The sequence below is a fragment of the Phoenix dactylifera genome, chromosome 4 (genome assembly GCF_051530095.1).
Source record: "Phoenix dactylifera cultivar Ajwa chromosome 4, Ajwa_hap1_PhDact_Kaust_v1.1, whole genome shotgun sequence".
Taxonomy (NCBI): domain Eukaryota; kingdom Viridiplantae; phylum Streptophyta; class Magnoliopsida; order Arecales; family Arecaceae; genus Phoenix; species Phoenix dactylifera.
The window spans coordinates 45,269,009-45,288,755 of record NC_143193.1 but is presented as its reverse complement, the minus strand read 5'-3'; the positions used below and the strand labels follow the sequence as shown (position 1 = coordinate 45,288,755).

The following is a 19,747-nucleotide window of genomic DNA, read 5'->3' as shown; positions in this document are numbered from 1 at the left end:
GTCATATGGAGATTGAGTCCTTTAGTTTGGTTATGTTGAGTCAATTGGAGTTTGGCTCCCAATGCCATGAAATTACATTGAGTCCATGGCATTGAGGAGTCCTTAAGCGATTAGGAATTGTCTATTTGCTCCATGTGGCGTTTGGGGAAGAGTCCTAGTTGATTTGTGCTCTCTTCCATGTGTCACGAGGAGCCCTAAATTATTTGGAGTTTTGTTTATTAAGTCCGTATGTTGTTTGAAAGAGTCTTAGCTTATTTGGACTCTTAGTCCATGCGTCTTTAAAGAGTCCTTGTTATTTGGTAGTCTTAATTGGTTTAGTGGATTTCGTAAGTTGATTTCGTCAGTTGATTTCATTAGCTGATTTTGTCAGTTGACTTCGTCAGTTGATTTTGTCAGTTGATTTCGTCAAATGATTGACTTGATTTAAAAGAGTTTATATTTAGTTGGAGTCCTAAAATTCTGGTTGTAAGAGTCCATATTTTTTCAACCTCTTACTTTATATAAAGGAGACGTTGAAGAATAAAATTAGAGAACTATTTTGGTTTGCAATTGCTTTGTGATCTGGAGGCGAGAGGCTTCTTCTTTCCCTTGGTGAGACTCCAAAGGCTCTTCTTTCTTCCTAGGTGAGATGCCTTGGAAACCCCTGGTGAGATGCCGAGGTTCTTCATCGGTAGAAGCTGGAAAGGTGAGACTCCTTCTCCTTCTTCATACCAACTCGGAGTTTTTGAGTGAAGATGAGACTCTTTCAATCAAGACCTTGTTATCTTCCTTATATTTTCCTTGCATCCATCATCACTATGCCCTAACTCTAACCCTAGTCCAATTATTTGCTATTTTCTTAACTTGGCTACCATCCATAGAACCCAATCTCTTCATCATCATCATTACCTTCTTCCTTCATCCTTCCATTAATCAAAACCTTAACCGCCACTTGAGAAAAATAAAAGAGAGAACAAAGCTCAGCCCTTCCGTTCGAGTCCACCACATGAACCCCATCCCCGACTGCGTCAATTGGTATCAGAGCAACGATCTCACCTCTAACTGTGTCAATTGGTATCAGAACAACCAGCCCATCTCCGTTCTACGTCAATTGGTATTAGAGCAACCATCCCATCTCCGTTCTGCATCAATATCCGAAGCTTCATCCTCGACGAACGGAACCATTCAAGATATTGAAGTGATTGGGTCATAATGCTTATGTGCTGGAATTACCTGATGATGTTCAAATCAGCCCTATTGTCAATGTTGAAGATTTACAGCTTTATGAAGGACATTATGCTGAAGTTGAAGACACGCCTCCAATACATTTTCTTCCTCGAAGATCAACCCCAAAAGAAGAGATCAAAGATATCTTCGACGATCAGATTGTGTCGACATGCCGAGGAGGTTATCAAAAATTTCTAGTTAAGTGGAAGAACATGCCCCTTTCCGATTGCTCGTGGTTGAAGATCGAAGAGGTTCAATGATTGAACTCGGATCTTTATGAGTTCTATCAGGCTCGTAACTCGACGGAGTCGAGTTTTTCTTCAGCAAGAAAGAATTGATGCAAGAGCAAGGCACCCAATTCTTAGGGCGTGTGCATGAAGTTGGATTTGATTTTTGGTTCGTTTTGTCAATCGAGTCCTTAATTGAGTTGTAGTTTACTGAATTGAGTATTTTAATTGAGTCTATATAATTGATTGCCAAGTGGCATCAAGGGGTCTACATCATGTAGTAAAAAAGAGGACTTGGTCTACTCCTACTTTGATTAGGAGTCTTATTTGATCCCTTGACTTGGTCAAATCCTACTTGGTCCCTTAACTTGGTCAAATCTTACCTTAGTTACGAGTTTAGTCATAAGTCTTAATCTGAGTTTTGTCATAAGACTATTTTTTTATTTTGTTCCAACGCCCCATCTATTTAAAGGATGGACGTTGAAGAATAAAGGCATAATATTTTTGCTTGTAAATTGCTTGTAATCTAGAGGCGAGAGGCTTCTTCTTCTTTGCCTTTAGTAAGACTCCAAAGGCTCTTCTTTTTCCTTTGTGAGACGCCAGAAAAATTCCTTGGATTTTGGGTATAGGTGAGACTCTTATATTCAGCCCATAGTTATTTCCATTACCTTCAACTCGCAGCCCTTTTATTGTTATTATTTTAATCCGTCATTCATCATAAATTTTCTAGATTTTAGACCTCAAACGTAGGCCTTGAATCTTTTATTACCACATCTTAACTCAAATTATCTTTGGGTTCAACCAATTTCAGCCATCTTTCACAAAAATTCAGCAGCACCCACCTCCATTCTGCGTCAATCGTCATTGTCGTCAGTGAAGAGCTTGTCGAGGCATAGAGGGAGGCAAAGTTGGGGAGAAGGTGAGAGAGAGATGGTTGGTCCGATGGAGAATTTCAGTGCAAACTAGATCCAACCACCAACTAGGTAGGAGGGCCAATGTGCTCGTCCTTGTCCTTGAAGCAAATGTGAGGAGCTTAGGTAGAGATTATGAGGAGGTCAGGTGGAGGGTATAAGAGGGGTGAAAATCTATTTTTAAAAATAAAAGTAAATATCTTTTACTTCTAATTTTCTATAAATAATAAAAATAATTTTTAAAATAGAAATAGAGTAATCAAATATATTTTTGCATTGAATTCTATATTTTTTGTTAAAAAAACAAATTAATTTTTTATTTTAAATTTTAAAAAACAAAGATTTTTATTTTTAGTTTTTTGAAATATGCAACCGGTTACCAAAAATTATCATAACCAGAAAATATAGTTTTGACTCTTTGAAAATTGATATTTACCTATCATCACCCTCACCATCCACCAGCAAGCCACCACTACTAGCTGCCACCTCCACTTGCCACCGATCATTGCTAGCCACCCATTGGTGTCGTTGCATTGTCGTTTACTACTATCTGTTGGTGCGTAGCCAATCGTCCTCATCACCGTCGACCATGATCTATCATCAATTATCACTACCACTAGCAATCACTGATCTTTGTACGCCACCAATCACCAATGTTGATCTAATGCCAGCAGATAGTTAGAACACTTGCAATGATATATTTTTCGGTTGCTTAGGATAATCGAGTAAGAGAAAAAGATAAGTCGACTATGTCTCCCTAGGGCTACCTACCTCACTACATAGATTTTAAAATACCTAATTTCTCTTACATAGAGAAATTCAAGAGATTAAAAATGGTTCCAATGCATTAATGGCATTAAGATCTCTTAACCTGATAGAATAATGGTATCCTAACCATGGAAAACCTATTGGGCTCATCAAACCTAGTAAGGGTTAGTAAAATAAAATTAGATTTTTTTGACTACTAATGATCCAATAATTCCGACAAAAAAGCAAAAAAACTAATTAGGGTACATTGGAGCCTACGCAGCAAATTGAAACCCAACGCGAGTCCAACTAGACTCAACCCGGTTCAAAAATAATCATAAAAAAATTAAAAACTTTGAATGTCTAGATCATTTCAAAATAAAATATCAAAAATAGCCAAATATTTAGAGATGTCAACCGCAACCATAACCATAAGAGAGATCTAACTCAAATAACAGTTACATTAACAAGTAACAAAAGACAATAAAAAAAGTTCCTGCAAAAAAGAAAAAAAAAGATGTAAATACGTGACGAACGGCATAAATTAACAATTGGAGCAGGTACCATAATTGACAAGGAGAAAAACTTAGATATCCAATTTATACTTAAGAATACATAACTCTTGTTTTATTTTTTAAGTATTTTTATCTATGGCATGAAAGTGTTAAATAGTAAATTACAAGAGCCAACCAATACTGGGAGCACATCAAAATAATGTCCTTAGGCATGATACTGTAAGTTCAGATCAGTAATGACAGTTGGTAATTGATACTTTGACTTTTCAAAAATTAACATTCAAAAATTTTGACTAGAAGTTCAATAAAACAAAGGAAAATAGATTTATAATCCTTGTTAATCAAAAGCAAAAATGCTAAACAACTGACTTCAAAAATAACATTTTAAATAAGTGGCAAGGTTGTTGTGTCTACAGGCGCTTATGAGGACAAATCGTATGACTTGATCTATAAGTATCATAAGGTGGAAAAAAAGAACTTTTGCACTCTTCTCACTCTTCTCTCCTTCTTACTTCTTGGAAGAATTTAAGAACCTCCCTATTTTCAGCTTCAGTATCATATACACCACATTATAAATCACACACAAACATATGCAAACATCATCTATGAAATATTATGTAAGTAGGATGGTTGTTGCATGGTCCTAATGTTGGTTGTCATACTTGTTTCACTATGCATATGATTGACATTGCTTTCACAGGTTTTTGGATGGTGGTGATTAGGGGCCGAACCTCGATTATATGTGTGTATGTATATATGTATCATATGAGTATATATAAGTTAGAGAAAGTCAGTAGAGACATGATTTATTTATATTGTTAAATAAATTTAAAAAAACAAACAAATCTATATTATATAAAATGATGATTTCAAAATCAAGGTTTTATGCTATGCATCTTAAGAATACAATACTTATCCGTCCAAGCTCTCTTCTTTTTTTTTTTAATAAGATTGCATGTTTGACATATTACACTTAAATAAATTGGATCCTTTCTCCTTGTATTTGGACTATCAAAATAAATTAGACTCTCAAAGTCAACTCTTAGACTCATCAGACTCATCGGATCTTTGACACGTCTATGGTTTGTGTTGAGCTCAGAGCTACATGGGAAGGAGTCATCTATGCGAGGCAGGTGCTGGATGCGGACCGCATTGTACTTAAGGGAGACCCGGCCACGGTGATAGAGTGGATCCGGGGTCAGGGTCTCAACGCGAGTTCGAATTTGCTGCTACGTGATGTTCGCAGCATTTTAGACGAAGATGACCTTTCGTGGGCCACACATGTCTATAGAGAGGCAAACAACGTGGCCGAGTGGGTGGCCTCATTTGTGGCCCACCACTCAGAAGGATTCATCTGGGGTGACCATACGTCTGTGTCCCAGTCTTTGTGTTATTTGCTTTTTTTTGATTTTGTTGGTTATATCTACGTCCGGTGTGTGTGAGGTACCGTTGTACCAAAAAAAAAAAAAAAGCGGGATGCTAGTTTCTAGCAGTAATATCTGAGTTTTGGTGCTACGTAAGAGCTTATAGGTATGCCTTTTATGCTTGTAAATACAATACTATTTATCTCTGCTTGACATGTCCCAAAGAAAATAACTGGTGTAGCTTTTTTTAATTATATATAATTATGTGCATCACGCGTACTGAACTCTAGTATATATTAAGAAGAAATGGTCTACTTATAAGTTTGCGCCCACTGAGATAAAACATTTTCTTTTTGTTAGTTTTAAACTATTGTGATTCTTATTGTTTTACTTGATTTTATTTTCTATATAAAGAAATATGAATGGTTTCCAAGTTCCAACACCAGTATTTAGAAATGAAATGGTGAAACCGTGGTTTCAAAATTACTCATCCGGTATTCATACTATTTCATGCATGAATAAAATATATAAAATTATTTTATATATTTGTAATTTCATATCATTTCAAAAATTAATAATTTTTAAAACAATTCATAAAAGATGGCGAGTAAAATATTTATTGAATATTTACAGTTCACCGGATCCAACAATTAGAAAGCTACCACATCACCTAAATAGAAAGAGAAAAAATAAACTAATAAATAACAAAAACCACTTTCCCCTCATTCTCCTTAAGACTGTAAATGGGTTGGTTTGAATTGTGACATGATATAACTTGATCAGACCAATTTAGACTTGACCCAATGCATTCTCGAAGACTCGTTCCACATTTCGGGTCGGACCTGGATTTCATAAACTTTGATCCAACCTAATCTGCACACTATATAGGCTTATGTGGATCTTTCTATTAGTTACCGAATCAAATCCGACTCGAATTGACTTGAATTTTTTTTTAAGTGATTCATTATTATTTTTTTTAAGTGAAAAGTGTTCAAACTAATCTCACTATATTAGAAAAGGCCACCTTATTAACCTCTTGTCCTTGAAGTAGATTACAGTTCTAAATAAGCATTCATTTATTTAAAAGTAAAAATAAATATTTTTTTATTAAATCTTGCTAGTAAATAAATGTATGTTTAGACTTGATTCGGAATTTCGGATCCCAGCCAGATCTGGACAGAGTATTTTAGGTTGGGTCCTGGATTCTGACCCAAGCTAAACAACTTGCTAGATATAAAATATTTTCCATGGATCCAACCCGCCAATCAATTACTGGATTAAGTCCGAATCAAGACCGTCGGGTCGGGTCGGGTCGGGTCGGGTCAAGCATATTCCGGTCTGGCCTGACCGCTAGCAGAGCTCTACTCTTCTAAAACGAGCCCGTTATGCGAACGTCAATTGAATGACGTGGCAGCATTCTAATGGGGCGCAATCGGTGGATTCTAGTCCGCGCGATCCACCGATTCCAGACCCCACCCCCCGATCCAGATCTGCACTCTGGCTTAAACAGTTGAGCCCCCCTAAACCTCTCTATTCTCTCTTTCTCGCGGCCGCCTCTCTGTTTTCCAGAAGCTGTGCTGCTCGCAGTTCTCCACCGTTTTCCTCGCTTCACTTCACGCCTTCGCTCTCAGTTTACGAAGCCTCGCCCTCTCCTCCCTCGCCTGGCGGCCGCTGTAGCCCGGCCTGTTACTTCGGCTTAACAAGGACGCAAGGTATTGCACTCTTTTGTTAGATTCCTGCACGCAGTCCAGAGATTGCGGTGTTGGATGGAATTTGTGGAGATTTAGGTGGATTTTTTTTAATTTTTCGCTATTTTAATTGCTTGTTCTAGTTTTCTCTTCCAAGTTTGGATTTTTGTTGGCTCTGTTTTTGATAGTCTTTCTCTGAAGCGTGTTTGAAGTCCAGGGTTAGGGTTTTAGATTGGATTTCGACAGATTTAGGTGGTTTATTTGTTTAATCTGTTCGCATTTCAGTTTCCATATATGTTTTCACTTCGTTTTTTGGTCTGGCTGTCTGTTTTCCGGATGCTTTCTTAGAAGCGTGCTTGACGTATAGGGTTAGGGTTTTATAGGGATTTTGGTGGCTTTTCCTTGAATCTCTTCACCAGTTTAGTTGCTCTCTATGTTTTCGCTTCCAAGTTTGGATTTTTTAAGCCATTCTTTCTTTGAAGGTTGTTAGCAGTCCAGGGTTAGGGTTGTTGCGATAGATTTTGTAGAGTTTTAAGTTGGTTTCCCTTTAATAACCCCGCCATTCTCATTGCGATATATGTTTTGGTCTGATGGTTTTTAGTTTATTCTCTTCACAATTTCAATCGCCATATATGTTTTTCCTTCCAAGCTTGGATTTTTCTTCTTACCTATTGGAATCATTATCTGCACGTTGTAAGTTTTTGGATTAAATTTATAAGGGTTTATGATACAGTTCTATTCTAAATACGAGACTCACGCCGCCACAGACTCTTAAGTACCCGTCGTCCATATTTTTCGTTTTCCTAGTTTCTTAGTACTTGTAGAACTAGTTATTTTTCTCGTTTTTGGCTATAATCATATAGGCCTTATGAGCTACGGATCCAAGCGCTGGATTAATAAAATTTCGCTATTGGCTTTGGAGATCCCTCGAAGTGGTTGGACGGTTGTTCTTTCACTCTTCTAATTTTTTCTTTATTTCTCTGCTGAAAATACCATTTGTGGGAACTGGGTTTCCATCAGTTCAGGTGTATTTTTTCTCGACCCTTTTAATAATCATATATGATTTTCCCTTTCATTTATTTGGTATTCCTATTCTGATTTGAAATATGAAGGGACTAAATTTAGGACGGTGAGGAGGAGGAGATGTCTGAAGATGATATTGGCAGGCTATTTCGGATACGAAGGACAGTGATGCAGATGCTGAGGGACCGTGGTTATCTTGTTCTTGACCTTGAGATTAACATGAACAAGAACCAGTTCCTGGAGAAGTTTGGTGAAGGTGTGAAGCGGGATGACCTGGTTATCAATAAGGCCAAGAAGAATGATCCTGCTGATCAGGTCCATCCCTTTCCTTTCAGAAAGATTCCACTTTTGATACGTTTTAGATTCTTGCTTGAAGAATTCTTTATCAAATTTTGAGATTGAATTATAACTACTTTCTGCCATAGTACTGTAATCACATGGTGCTTTAAAATCGGGTTTTTTGAGCCCTTTTCAAGACACTATCAAAACATGAGATTGCCAGATAACTATTTTGTGATTCTAGGCTATTACATTTCCTTGTGCACCTATCATACTCATTGATGTTTAATTTTCTCTTTGTGATGTTTGCTGGAACCTGCCACAGTTCTGTTCCTCTTCATAGGCATCCAATCTATGGTTTTTCCTGTTCACAGGGCTCTCTCTCTCTCTCAATCTTAAGTCTGCTGCCTATGCTGTGATGTTCAAGCTTTAGAGCTTTTATGATTTATTTTTTTTAATTGTGCGCTACATTGTGCTTGGAGGTAACCATTCATGACCATTTAGTTCCTTTTAAGTGGTAAATTATAACAGGGCCCATAAAGTGTTTTAAATCCTAAATTGAGTGGCCTCCCTTCTTGGTGTCATTATGTGGTAGAACCTACATATTGTTCAATAAGAAGACACTGGATGTTTTCTAGGGGCTCGTTTGGTTCACGGGAAAAGAAGGGGAGAAAGTGTGGTCAACGGGAAAGTAATGAGATGCCTCTTGTTTGGTTGGAGTTTTCAAAGGAGAGAGAAGGGAAAGTTATATTCCCATGGGAACGTGATTCCCACATTTCATGGGAAAGTCTTTCCCATGAGAAACATGGGAAAGTTACTTTCCCATGAGGCGGGAATCACTCCATTTTTACTTTTTCCCAAAAAGTCCTTTCAGCATTAAAGAAGCATTAAAGAGGCATTAAAAACCTAATTTTTATTAAGGGCATAATAGGAATTATATATAACTTTCCTAGGAAAGTGGATGGCCAACCAAACATAAGCACCTTGGAAATTTGTCACTTTCCCATGATCAACCAAACGAACCAAAAGTACTTTCCTAGGCATCCTCTTCCTAGGAATTTGTTTCCCAGGAATCATATTCCTAGGAAGGAAAATGCTTCCCGCGAACCAAACGAGCCCTAGATGGCCCTGGAATTGCTGAAATGGTGGCTATGGGCATGCTTGCTTGTTGTCAACATTTGAAGTATGCTATGCTGCACCATAGGCTCCCAATGATGAGAAATACGCATATGCCCTTTTTTATCCCCAAAGATGCAATTGTTATGATCAAGTCTAACCTGGTTCCATATTTTCTTATTCAATTCATCTTCATCATCATTTTCCAAATATGATGATTTTATGACTTACATATTGTTTTTTGAAGTAAATAAGTTTTGATGTTCTATTCTCTTTGATGGTATTTTCAATACAATTTATTCATAGTTTTAAATGATTATTTGATGAGTTGAATGTTTTTGCATATAAGGTTCGATAAAATTCTTAAGTTGTTTTCTTTTTATTTTACTTTCTTATTTATGGTGAAGTTTCCATTTGATTCATATAATCATATGTATTTTCTCCAATTTTCTTGAATGTGAGAAGTATTTCTGTTAATTATTGCTTTCCCCAAAAGTCACTTATTAAGTTTCGCTTGTTTTAGGTCGTCTGTGATGCAACATATCAAGTACTCAACTCTTAAATTAGAGCTTCCCCTCAAACTTGGTCAACTAATTATGTTTCCCAACACTGTCACATGCTTTTAGTAACTATGCAAAAAAATGTCACTATAACCAACAAACTTATTTTTATCAATCTGAAGTTGGGCCACACCATCCGTTACTGTCTAGTCTGCATTTTCTGTCAGTGGGAGTTTTTCCTTCAACCTACAACTTAGTTCTATCCCTGGATGATTGTTGCTACTCTTTTCCATTCTTTCTACGTAAATCCGAGCCCCTCACCTTCAAATGATTTCATTTGGTCTTTGTTGCATATGACCACACCATTGCCATTGCTTGTCTAAGATATTACTTTTTGTTTGTTTAATATGTTATATTTCTTTCAGTGATTTATTTGACTGCTTTTTTTCCTAAACAGGAATAATAGGAGAATTAAATTAGGGAGATGGTCCTAGAAATGCCTATTTAACTTCATTTTTGGCTTACTAGCTTTTGGCTTTTTGCAATGCAGATTCTAAGTAAAACAACTGCAACATCTCATTTTGTAGACAAAATTTATCAACTTGAGCGTATGTAATTGCTAGCAACAAGCAACTGTTATTGTTTGAGATTTCTAGATATGTGGACAAACTTCAAGTCTTACTGTATACCCCCATTTAATATTCTTTAATCTAGAACACTGATCCTTTGTGTTTGGATATTTCTTGTTGACCAATATTTGAAGTGTGATTTTCAATCATTAGCTATGGTTAAATAATGGCTCTTATGTTCCAATAGAAATCTTTATACATTGACCGTTTTGGGGAGGAACTTAATATTTTCGGATATCTATGTAGTACATAACCTTGATACTTCTAAGTGTTAATGAGTGATATTAGAATTTCTTAGAATAGACATCTAAAACGACTGGACATTGGGGTGCATATATATTAGACTGCTTATCCATGCCTAAATTTAGGTCGTCATGGGAAAAACATGTGGCGATGCTATTTGTCAAACTTTCAGTGTGGCTCATTTGAAATTGTTTCTTTTCTTTTCTCACCTTCCTTTGGTTCTTTTTTTGTGGAACCAGATTTATGTTTTCTTTCCAAATGATGCAAAAGTAGGCGTTAAACAAATAAAGCAATATGTTGAGCGGATGAAAGCAGAGAATGTCGTTAGAGGAATATTAGTTGTTCAGCAAGCTCTGACTCCATTTGCAAAACAATCGCTGACAGAAGTAGCTCAGAAGTATTTGTTGGAGGTTTTTCAGGTGAATTTATTCCCATTTTTTGTTATCAACCATTGTTAAAAGGACAAAGGAGTTCCCATGTTGTGGTTTCTAACCTTTGTTTGTTTTTCTTTATACAGCAAAATTTTTATTTGATTTTATTGTGATGTGTACAAAATGAAATGCAGGACGCTGAGCTTTTGGTCAACATTAAGGATCATGTACTTGTTCCCGAACATCAGGTGCTGACAAGTGAGGAAAAGAAAACATTATTGGAGCGTTATACTCTAAAAGAAACTCAGGTAGCTGAGCTCTTGATTTTCTTATGTAGACAATGTTATGTCTTGTTGTAGATTGTGATGCCTTCATCCTTTGTAAGCATGCTACCTTTGTTCTAGTTGCATTAGATTAGTATCATGCCTTGGTTGTTTAGAAGCTGTTGAATTTCTGTTTTCGAGATTTAAGCCAGAAGTATATCAAATAAGAGCCAGGCTGTTGGTTGGAGGGGAAAATGTAGATATCAACAGTAGTCTAAAAAACCGATTACATTTCATCTACTTGCCTCTTTAGACAATTAAGTTTGTATTTGTGGTCTATTTAGTTTCTTTTGAGTCTATAATTTTCGTGGTCTCTCGTTGCGACAAGCACATCAAAGTAAGAGGTCTCTGAAAGGAAATAAGTGACATAATGTGTCAATTACCTTGGAGACCTATGTAGAGACACCCATAAAATTTTTTAAAAAATAATCCAATAATACTTTATCTTCTTTTTCATTTTATCGCCACCATTTTCCATGGTTTTCCTTTATTGCTAGGGACCACCTTCTCCCATGTAACTGCCACCAGGATTGCCAACCCTGATCGAATCCACCATCATGACACTCCTCATTGCTCATTTATCACTTTAAAATTCTTTTTTGTGACAAAATTAATTCTCTTCCTTCTCATCCAATAAATACTATTATGTCTTTTTTATCTTTCAATGGTGTCATTGCTAAAATTTCCTTCTTAGAAATATTGTTTTATCCTTAGATGAGAGCATCTTCCTTCGCTACTAATGAAGCTCTCTCTTTTTTTTTAAACATCAATAGACTATCTGCTTGGTTAAAGACATGAACTGGGTTGGTTAAGGTCAAGCCCCTACATCTTGCAAGATTTAGTGGGTGCTTGGGAGGAAAATAAATAAACCTGTCTTTGACAAAGCATGATGAAGTGGATGCTGTGTTGGATGGTGGAAGTCTATGATATGAATATTGGGCTGTTTGCTTGCATACATTCATGTGCAAGTGCACAAATAAGCATGCTTTATTGAGTAGTTTAAGGGTTGGTGGAAAACTATGATATGAACTAGTGGGGTGTTTGCTTGCATGTGTTCTTTAGTGTTTGCGTGCATCATGCGCTCGTCATTTTCTTATAAGAAGTTTTTTCTCTTCAAATTGCCACATGTACATGCTTTTGATTTGTTAGATTAAACTTTTTGATGATCTGGTGGATGGGGGCCAGTTGGTGGTTATATGGATATTTTTAACAAGTCCCAAGTTCTTTATTTCTTCAATATAATTGACATGCTTGTTTTTTTTTTTTTTGGTTGCTGGAGGGGGGGAGCTTTTTCCAAAAGCAAAAATTAAGTTTTTTATAGTCATAAGTGAATGGACTAACTTGTTATTTGATGTAACTTTTTGCTTTTTGAAAATAAACCTATTCTAGTCTAACTTAAACTTTGATTCCCATTAGGTACCTGACTAAGTGGGTGATAATCCTTTGTTGTGTATGTGAGCTCTTCTCTAAGGAAAGCATCACCATTTTTCATCATCTTCTTCATCATCATTATCATTATCCAAGCCTTTTCCCATCACTTATGGTGTTGGTGATGGAGCATGACCCTACGTTAAGTTGTTCCCATCGAAGGATTCAGCAAATTCTATGATCGGCTGTCAACTTGAATTCTCTATAATTTGGTACCAAATTTCTAGTGAAGGCATTAAGACATTTAGCCCGTGTCCTTATCACACCCACTCATTCCAAAAAAAAACACACCCCAAAAAATAAATAAAAGGAAGTGCACTTGATACATCGTATTTTCATCATAAGGTGCAAGAGTTATTGAGTGTGGAGAAGAACCAAAAAGTTTTATATCTGTGCACATTCTGTACTGTGTATGTGACATATTAAGGCATGCTGTACGCTTACTTTCATTTAGTCAGAAAGGAAAGGTTACCTCATCTCCAAAAAGGGGTTAGTCCTGATTTTTATGAGATTAGCAGTGGAATATGACTTTTCTCCGGAGATTACACACACCCACACACACTAGTGGACCCTATATATGCTAAGGAAGGAGGCAAGGCAAACTTGTATATGCTTTGGTTGTTTCAATATAAAGTCTTCTATATGAACTGTTAAACATAACTTACACTACAAAATATCGTGGCAGCCACATTATTATCTGGTCATTGGCTGAGATTATGCAGTTGCACACTAACCTGCTACTGTTCTGTCCAAATTAAATAATTTGAGTAGACAATTCTTCATGAAACAATTACATGACCTCTGCTTTCAAGAACAACGTATTCATTTTATTGTATTGTGTTTCATTCAAAAGCAGCTAAATAGCTGCTGTTGAATTGTGTATATGTATATGCAAGTTCCCTGATAGATCAAGCCCAACTCTGCATGCACTTGTCAAATTAGTAGTTAGCAAGCCAAGTTCTGCACATGTTTCCCAGACAAATCCGAGTCCAAGTCTGCATTTACTTGACGCTACAGTCATGTATTACCAAGACGTTCTTTGCAAATTGATGAACCTTTTTCAGCTCTGACATGATTCTTTAGTTTTGCAATAAATCTTGCATCCCATGATTGTACAATATGTATTTTCAGCACTTATTGTTATGAACATCTTGTCCTATTAGCATGATTGATATGGTCTTAAACCACTGCTTCATATTTCTCATCTTTTTTCTTAAAAAAAATCGTCTGGACATGGCCTATGTGTGCCGAACAAGTTCATGGCATGCCATTAGTTTGTGCTGGCCACAGTGAGATATGCTGTGCTCTAAACCTGATCCTCATGCTGACCTATTTAGTAGATATACTTTCTGTGACCTGCGCATGTGGGCATGCAAAACACAGGAGCCCATTTCCAATACAAAACTCTGATCCCAGATAGATGGATAGCCCTCTTAGGTTTTTTTTTTTGTTTTGTTTTGTTTTGGCCTTGGAGCAAATTGTACAACAGGTTCCTGCAGTAGTTGATCATTATGATTTTAATTTTAAATTTGATGTTGAAGCATATTTTCAATTTTCGAATCATAGATTTATGTAAGCTAATGTGATTGTTTGTTCTGATTGGTTGTGTTTCAGCTACCTCGAATTCAAGTTACTGATCCAGTTGCCAGATACTATGGCCTGAAGCGTGGACAAGTGGTCAAGATCATCCGACCCAGTGAGACTGCAGGTAGATATGTGACATATCGGTATGTCGTGTGAGTTATGCCATAGCTAGAAATCCTCTGGTGATGCTGCTTTTGGTAAACCCAAGCTAAAGACTTATAATATGTAGCTATTTATGCACTCTAGCCTAATGATGTTTAAGATCCTTGTCTGACTTAAATATCCTCGTTTCCCTCCTATGTTAGTTACTGAAGTCATATACCTTCTTTGTTGGCATAAGACCTAAATGTAATCTGTCCATCATAACCGTGTGATCAGTGGGTTTTGTCCGGAAGTTGAGAAGCAACGAATAAAGCCCTCAATCCTGCCATTATAAGTATATATGGTGGATATGGTGGTTTTGTTTTTCTGGTGCTTCAAACATTAATTAGTTTCCAGTAGTTTATTTCATGCAAGGTAAGCTAAGCCAGACTGCTATCTTTTTGCTCTCTTGTGGATTGTTTGTGCTAAAAAGATAGTTCTAGACTTCTAGTGGTAAACCAGACCTGCGGCTCTTTTGAGATTAAAAAGGCTCTCTTTGCATAAAAAGTGGATTGATTTGCTTAATTACAAGTCTGTTACTCTATCAGCTAGATAAATTGCCAAAGTGGTTGCCATCATCTCTCTTTGGCAAGAAAGATGTTTCAGAAGATCGCGGATTCGCGGTGTGATATGTTCTCGATGGCTTCCTTTCTATTAGTATGTGGATGGAATCTCTTGCTGAGGATGATATTGTACATTGTTAATTATACTAACCCTTGTGAGCTACCCTGATTCTTATTTCCACTTTGGTACGACCAAGTTTAGGTGACTTAATATGATACCAAATGTTGAAGTTAATAGCAATAATGTTGTGGTTGATATTCTTATTTCCACCTCCAACCATCATTTATTATATTTCTTCTGCTGCTTCGTTTTGTTATGCCTTTTTTTTTTTTTTTTCTGTTTAAAGTTTTTTGCCCTTTCACTATCTCTAGTTTTTCATATGCAAGTTTGACAGGTACTTGAACTCAGACCTAATCCCCTCTGTAGGGTCCAAGTCTGGGTTTGGATGGTACCTGGACCCGACCTGATAGCATCTTTACTCTCTGCTAAGAAAACGTTGAAGTGGTTAGCGTCATGGTGATCTATCTTTAAATTGTAAAATCTTAAATTTTTCTGATCTGTGAGAATAAAAAGTTATTATCATATTATGCTTGGCTTATAAGAGCGGCAGAGACATTGGATTCTCATAGTCAAGTAGCATGCCAACCAAAGTATGACGACTGATTAAACCAATGTTCATAATCTACCAATGGAGTGATATTTGAAGAAAAAGCAATGTAAGGTTGGCCATATGGAGATGGGCCTGGGTCGGTGATTACTTCTTCTGGAGAAAGGAGTACTTAGGAAGATGCTGCCAAAATATTGCTCCCTGTGAAAGGTATTTTCAGGTGGTGCTGAGAGTTTTTAATTTGCAATCTTTAATTTTTTATTTTTAATTTTTTTTAAAATGAAAATGAAAAACCTGATAGGTATTGGTGGAAGTAGCAACGGACAGTGGTGACAGCAGTGGCAATGATGGTCGTTGCAGCGATGGTGGCAATGGTTATGAGAGAGGTGGAGATAGAAGTGATGGTTATGGTGGAGGCTGAGGATAGTGGTGAGATGGCCATGATGGCTATGACAATGGTGAGATACCCTTTCAGTCGAGTCGAATGGTAGGGAATCGCAATAAAGCGCATAGTAAGAAGGTCTTAGAGAAGTTAGAGAATGGTTTAGTTAGTTTGTTTGTTCTAGATTCACTAGTAATATTTCCAACCAGAGTTAGCTCGTCTTTTTTCTTATAGTGAGGAAAAGGAATTGCTTACGGCTAGATATTTATGAAATTGATTTAAAGGGCTGGGCTCCTGTTAAATAGAACTCTACCTCCTATTTTTTCACCGACGGTTCTGGCCGTTTGGCTCTATTAGAAGGAAAGGAATGTCCTCAGAGAAGAAAGAGGAAAGTAGCATAGTAGAGAAAAGAATCTTTGTTCTCAGTCTAAGTAAGCCCTTCCTAGCAATAGTGGCTGAAGCGGGTCTCGATCAATAGAGGAGAGCGAGATAGCTGTGTTCGACCACGATGGAATAAAAATGAACTAGTTTTTGGTTTTCTTGAAAAATGGAAGCAGAAATCCTAGCTTTCAATTTTTTCTAAGCTGAACAATGTTTTTTAAGAAAATCCAAAAACTCGCCTACTAAATAATTTTTCAAGTACTTATTTTCATGATTTTGATAGCCAAAATCAAAAACTAAGAGCTTAGACATGTGAAATAGGGCCCTTGCTCAGAGCACCCGCAAGAAGAAATGTCCATTTTTAAAATTTTGGTAATAAAAACACCGAGCTTGCTTGGATGGTATAATCCCTTACCCAAGGGCAAGAGGACAGGGGTTTGGTTCCAATTAGATCAATCATCGTGACAAGTTTCTTTTTTGGTCTTAGAAATATACTCTTGCTTCAGTTTTATTATGGGACTGGTTCAATAGGTTCTGCTGAAGGCTTAGCTTGCCTGCATGAGGAATGCAAAGAGTGCACCATGCATTTGGTGATATTAAACCAAAAAACATGGTTCTAGATGCTGCATATTGTCTAAAGGTGGCAAAGTTCGTTGGCCGGGACATCAGCCAAGTATTGATTTCAAGTGTACCAGTTACACTCAACCCAGATGTCTATAGTTTCAGAATAATGCCTTTTGAAATAATATCTGATAGGAGCAATGTGGAAAGATCAGTACTTGTGAAGTTCTTCATATTGAGGCTGCAACCAGAGCGAATGAAGGGGAGGTTCTTTGTTAGACGACAGGCATGAGGCTGATACTAATATTGGAGGGCTAAATGGAGCTTGTAAAGCTGCTTGCTTGTGCATCAGTGGGACATTGTTCAAATGCTCGAGGTAGTTTTGGATGTGAATGTGTGTCCAATTACAAGATATCTTGGAGAGATTGCTGAGAACTAGATGCATACCCATATAGGTAGTCGCCTTTCTATTGAGTGAGGATCATACTGATCTCATATCGTAAGAATTTGTACGGGCATGTGTTTAGTCCCACGTTGGTTATGCACTGAATAAATGTTGGATATTTGTACAAGGCTAAGGAATCCAAAGAATACCTTCCAGCTAGTCTTTTTAGGTTGGATTCTGGGTTGCGACAAATGGTATGCGAATGGACTTAGCCTATAGCTTCTGTGGACTAGATGATACTGCAACACAGGTTTATAAGGGCTGACCATAGACTAATTATGGTGCTTGTGATTAAATTTAAATGGATTTATATCCTTAGCATGGAGAGGATGCTAGGGCTTAAATGGAGGAACTATGTGAGGATTTGTAAGAATCTTGCACAGTTTGTTTTTTATTATCGTTTTCTTCGTTTGATTGATCTTGAGTTGTTAGCGTTATGCACTGTTGCCACGGGCAGTGTTCGTGAAGTCACCGGTCCTAGGCTAGCTCACAGCAAAGGGAGAGATAGCTAAATATAAATAAAGCATTTCTCTGACCTGAGATTTTGTGAGGAGGGCCGACGAGTTGAGATAATCCTTTAGTTGGTTAAATGCCTCTTGACACTCCTCAGTCTACTAGAAGTTCTACGAATGCTTCAGAGCCTTGAAGGACGGGAGGTAGCGCTCCGTTGATGTGGAGACAAATCTTCCAAGTGTAGCGATCTGACCAGTCTGACGTTGAACTTCTTTGATGGTCTTTGGTGGCTGCATCTCCTGCACCGCTTGAATTTTCTTTGAATTTGCCTCGATGCCTCGTTGCATCACCATGAATCCCAAAAATTTTTCCAAGGTGACTCTGAAGGCACACTTCGTTCAATTGAGCTTCATCTGGTACTTTTTGAGGGTCTCAAAAGTTTCCTCCAGGTCGATTATGTGTTGTTTTGCTACTCGGCTTTTCACGAGCATGTCATCCACATATACTTCTATGTTTCGACTAATCTATTCTTTGAAAATTTTGTTGACAAGGCGCTAGTAAGTTTCCCTTTTTTTTTAAGCCAAAGGTCATTACCTTATGGCAGTAGAGGCCCTTATCAGTAAGAAAGGCCATTTTCTCCTCGTCTTCGGATGCCATTAGAATCTGGTTGTAATTAGGAGAATACGTCCATAAAGGTCAGCAGCTGATGTCCTGAGGTCATATCTATGTAAGAAAGGCCATTTTCTCCTCGTCTTCGGGTGCCATTTGAATCTGGTTGTACTTAGGAGAATACGTCCATAAAGGTCAGCAACTAATGTCCTGAGGTTACATTATGAGTTGATAAATCTTCGAGAGTAGAGCTGTCTTTTGGGCAAACCTTATTCAAATCGGTCTAGTCGATACAAACTCACCACTTGCCATTAGCTTTTTTAACAAGTACAACATTGGCTAGCCAATGAGGATAGTTTACTTCGCGAACAAAGCCAAACTTCAAGAGTTTGTCAACTTCTTGGTCTATGACTTGTTGACTTTCTACAGCGAAGTTTCTCTTCTTCTGCTGCAGAGGTCGATGAGCCAGGTCCACGTTGAGCTCATGAAACATCACCTCGGGGCTTATGCTTGGCATATCAGTGGCCGACCAGGAGAAGACATCAGCATTGGCAGGAGAAAGTTGATCATGTTGGCTCGATTTTCTCTGAGTAGGCTCGAGCCGATCTGCATAATTTGGTCGGGTTCATCTTCCCTTAAGTGGACTTGCACCAACTCTTTGGACGGTTCTCCTCGCTGCTCCTTGAGTTCGTCTCTTGTGTCAAACCCTTCAATCGGTAGAGTTCTTACTGGCTTCTTCCTTTTGAGGGCAACCATGTAGCATTGGCGAGCTATCATTTGGTCACCTCGGATTTCTTCGACTTCGCTTCTCGTAGTAAACCGAACGAGTAGATGGCATGTGGACACTACATCTCGAAAAGCATTGAGAATAGGCTGGCCCAAGATTGTATTGTAGGCTAAGAGGACCCGAACCACCAAGAAGTCGAGCCTTCAAGCATTGCTTCGAGGCTGTTGTTCCATGGTGACCAGCAGATTGATCACGCCTTCCATGGGGACAAAATTTCCTGAGAACTCGAGCAGAAGTGTATTGACTTTCTGGAATTGTTCATCAGGTAGCTTCATTCGTTGGAAAGCATCGTAGAACAATACGTCGGCCAAACTTTCATTATCAACAAGTATTTTCTTTACATCATATTTTGCAATTGTAAGAAAAATGACTACAACATCATCATGAGGAGTTTGTACTTTCAGGTCGGCGTTAGAGAAGAAGATGGCGTCCCTTATATACCGTCTCTTTGGGGCAGCTTCGGCCTTTAGAAGATCTCAGTAGCCCGAGGTGCTTGGAGCCTCGGCAGGTCCGCTAGCGATGGTGTTGATGACCCCTACCATCGGACGATCATTGATCAACTCCGAGGAGGCAAATTGGAGGCCGAGGTGGGCCCTCCTCAGTCATGCCAAGCGTGCATGTACCGGTCTAGCCGTCCACATCAGATGGGTGCCTCGATCTCAT

The 19,747-nt window shown here is 37.9% G+C and overlaps 1 protein-coding gene across 3 annotated transcripts; it reads left to right on the top strand.

Moving 5' to 3' along the window:
• Positions 1–6,502: 6,502 nt before the first annotated feature.
• Positions 6,503–14,619, top strand: NRPB5 (Eukaryotic rpb5 RNA polymerase subunit family protein). 3 transcript variants are annotated; one of them, XM_026808001.4, is made up of 6 exons: positions 6,543–6,682; positions 7,522–7,601; positions 7,771–7,996; positions 10,688–10,867; positions 11,014–11,127; positions 14,185–14,619. In XM_026808001.4, exons 3-6 carry the CDS (start codon positions 7,802–7,804, stop codon positions 14,308–14,310), a joined length of 615 nt encoding a protein of 204 aa, XP_026663802.1. In that variant the 5' UTR covers positions 6,543–6,682; positions 7,522–7,601; positions 7,771–7,801; the 3' UTR covers positions 14,311–14,619. The 3 variants fall into 3 exon arrangements, with proteins under 3 accessions (XP_008801857.1, XP_008801856.1, XP_026663802.1); XM_008803635.6 differs by lacking the exon at positions 7,522–7,601 and having other exon boundaries at positions 6,503–6,682; positions 7,784–7,996; XM_008803634.6 differs by lacking the exon at positions 7,522–7,601 and having other exon boundaries at positions 6,503–6,682.
• Positions 14,620–19,747: the final 5,128 nt, after the last annotated feature.

Coding starts and splice junctions, on each gene's coding strand:
- NRPB5 (XM_008803635.6), top strand. CDS start 7,802: ATGTCTGAAGATGATATTGGCAGGCTATTTCGGATACGAAGGACAGTG. Junction 7,997..10,687: donor AGAATGATCCTGCTGATCAG/GTCCATCCCTTT, acceptor TTGTGGAACCAG/ATTTATGTTTTCTTTCCAAA. Junction 11,128..14,184: donor ATACTCTAAAAGAAACTCAG/GTAGCTGAGCTC, acceptor GTTGTGTTTCAG/CTACCTCGAATTCAAGTTAC.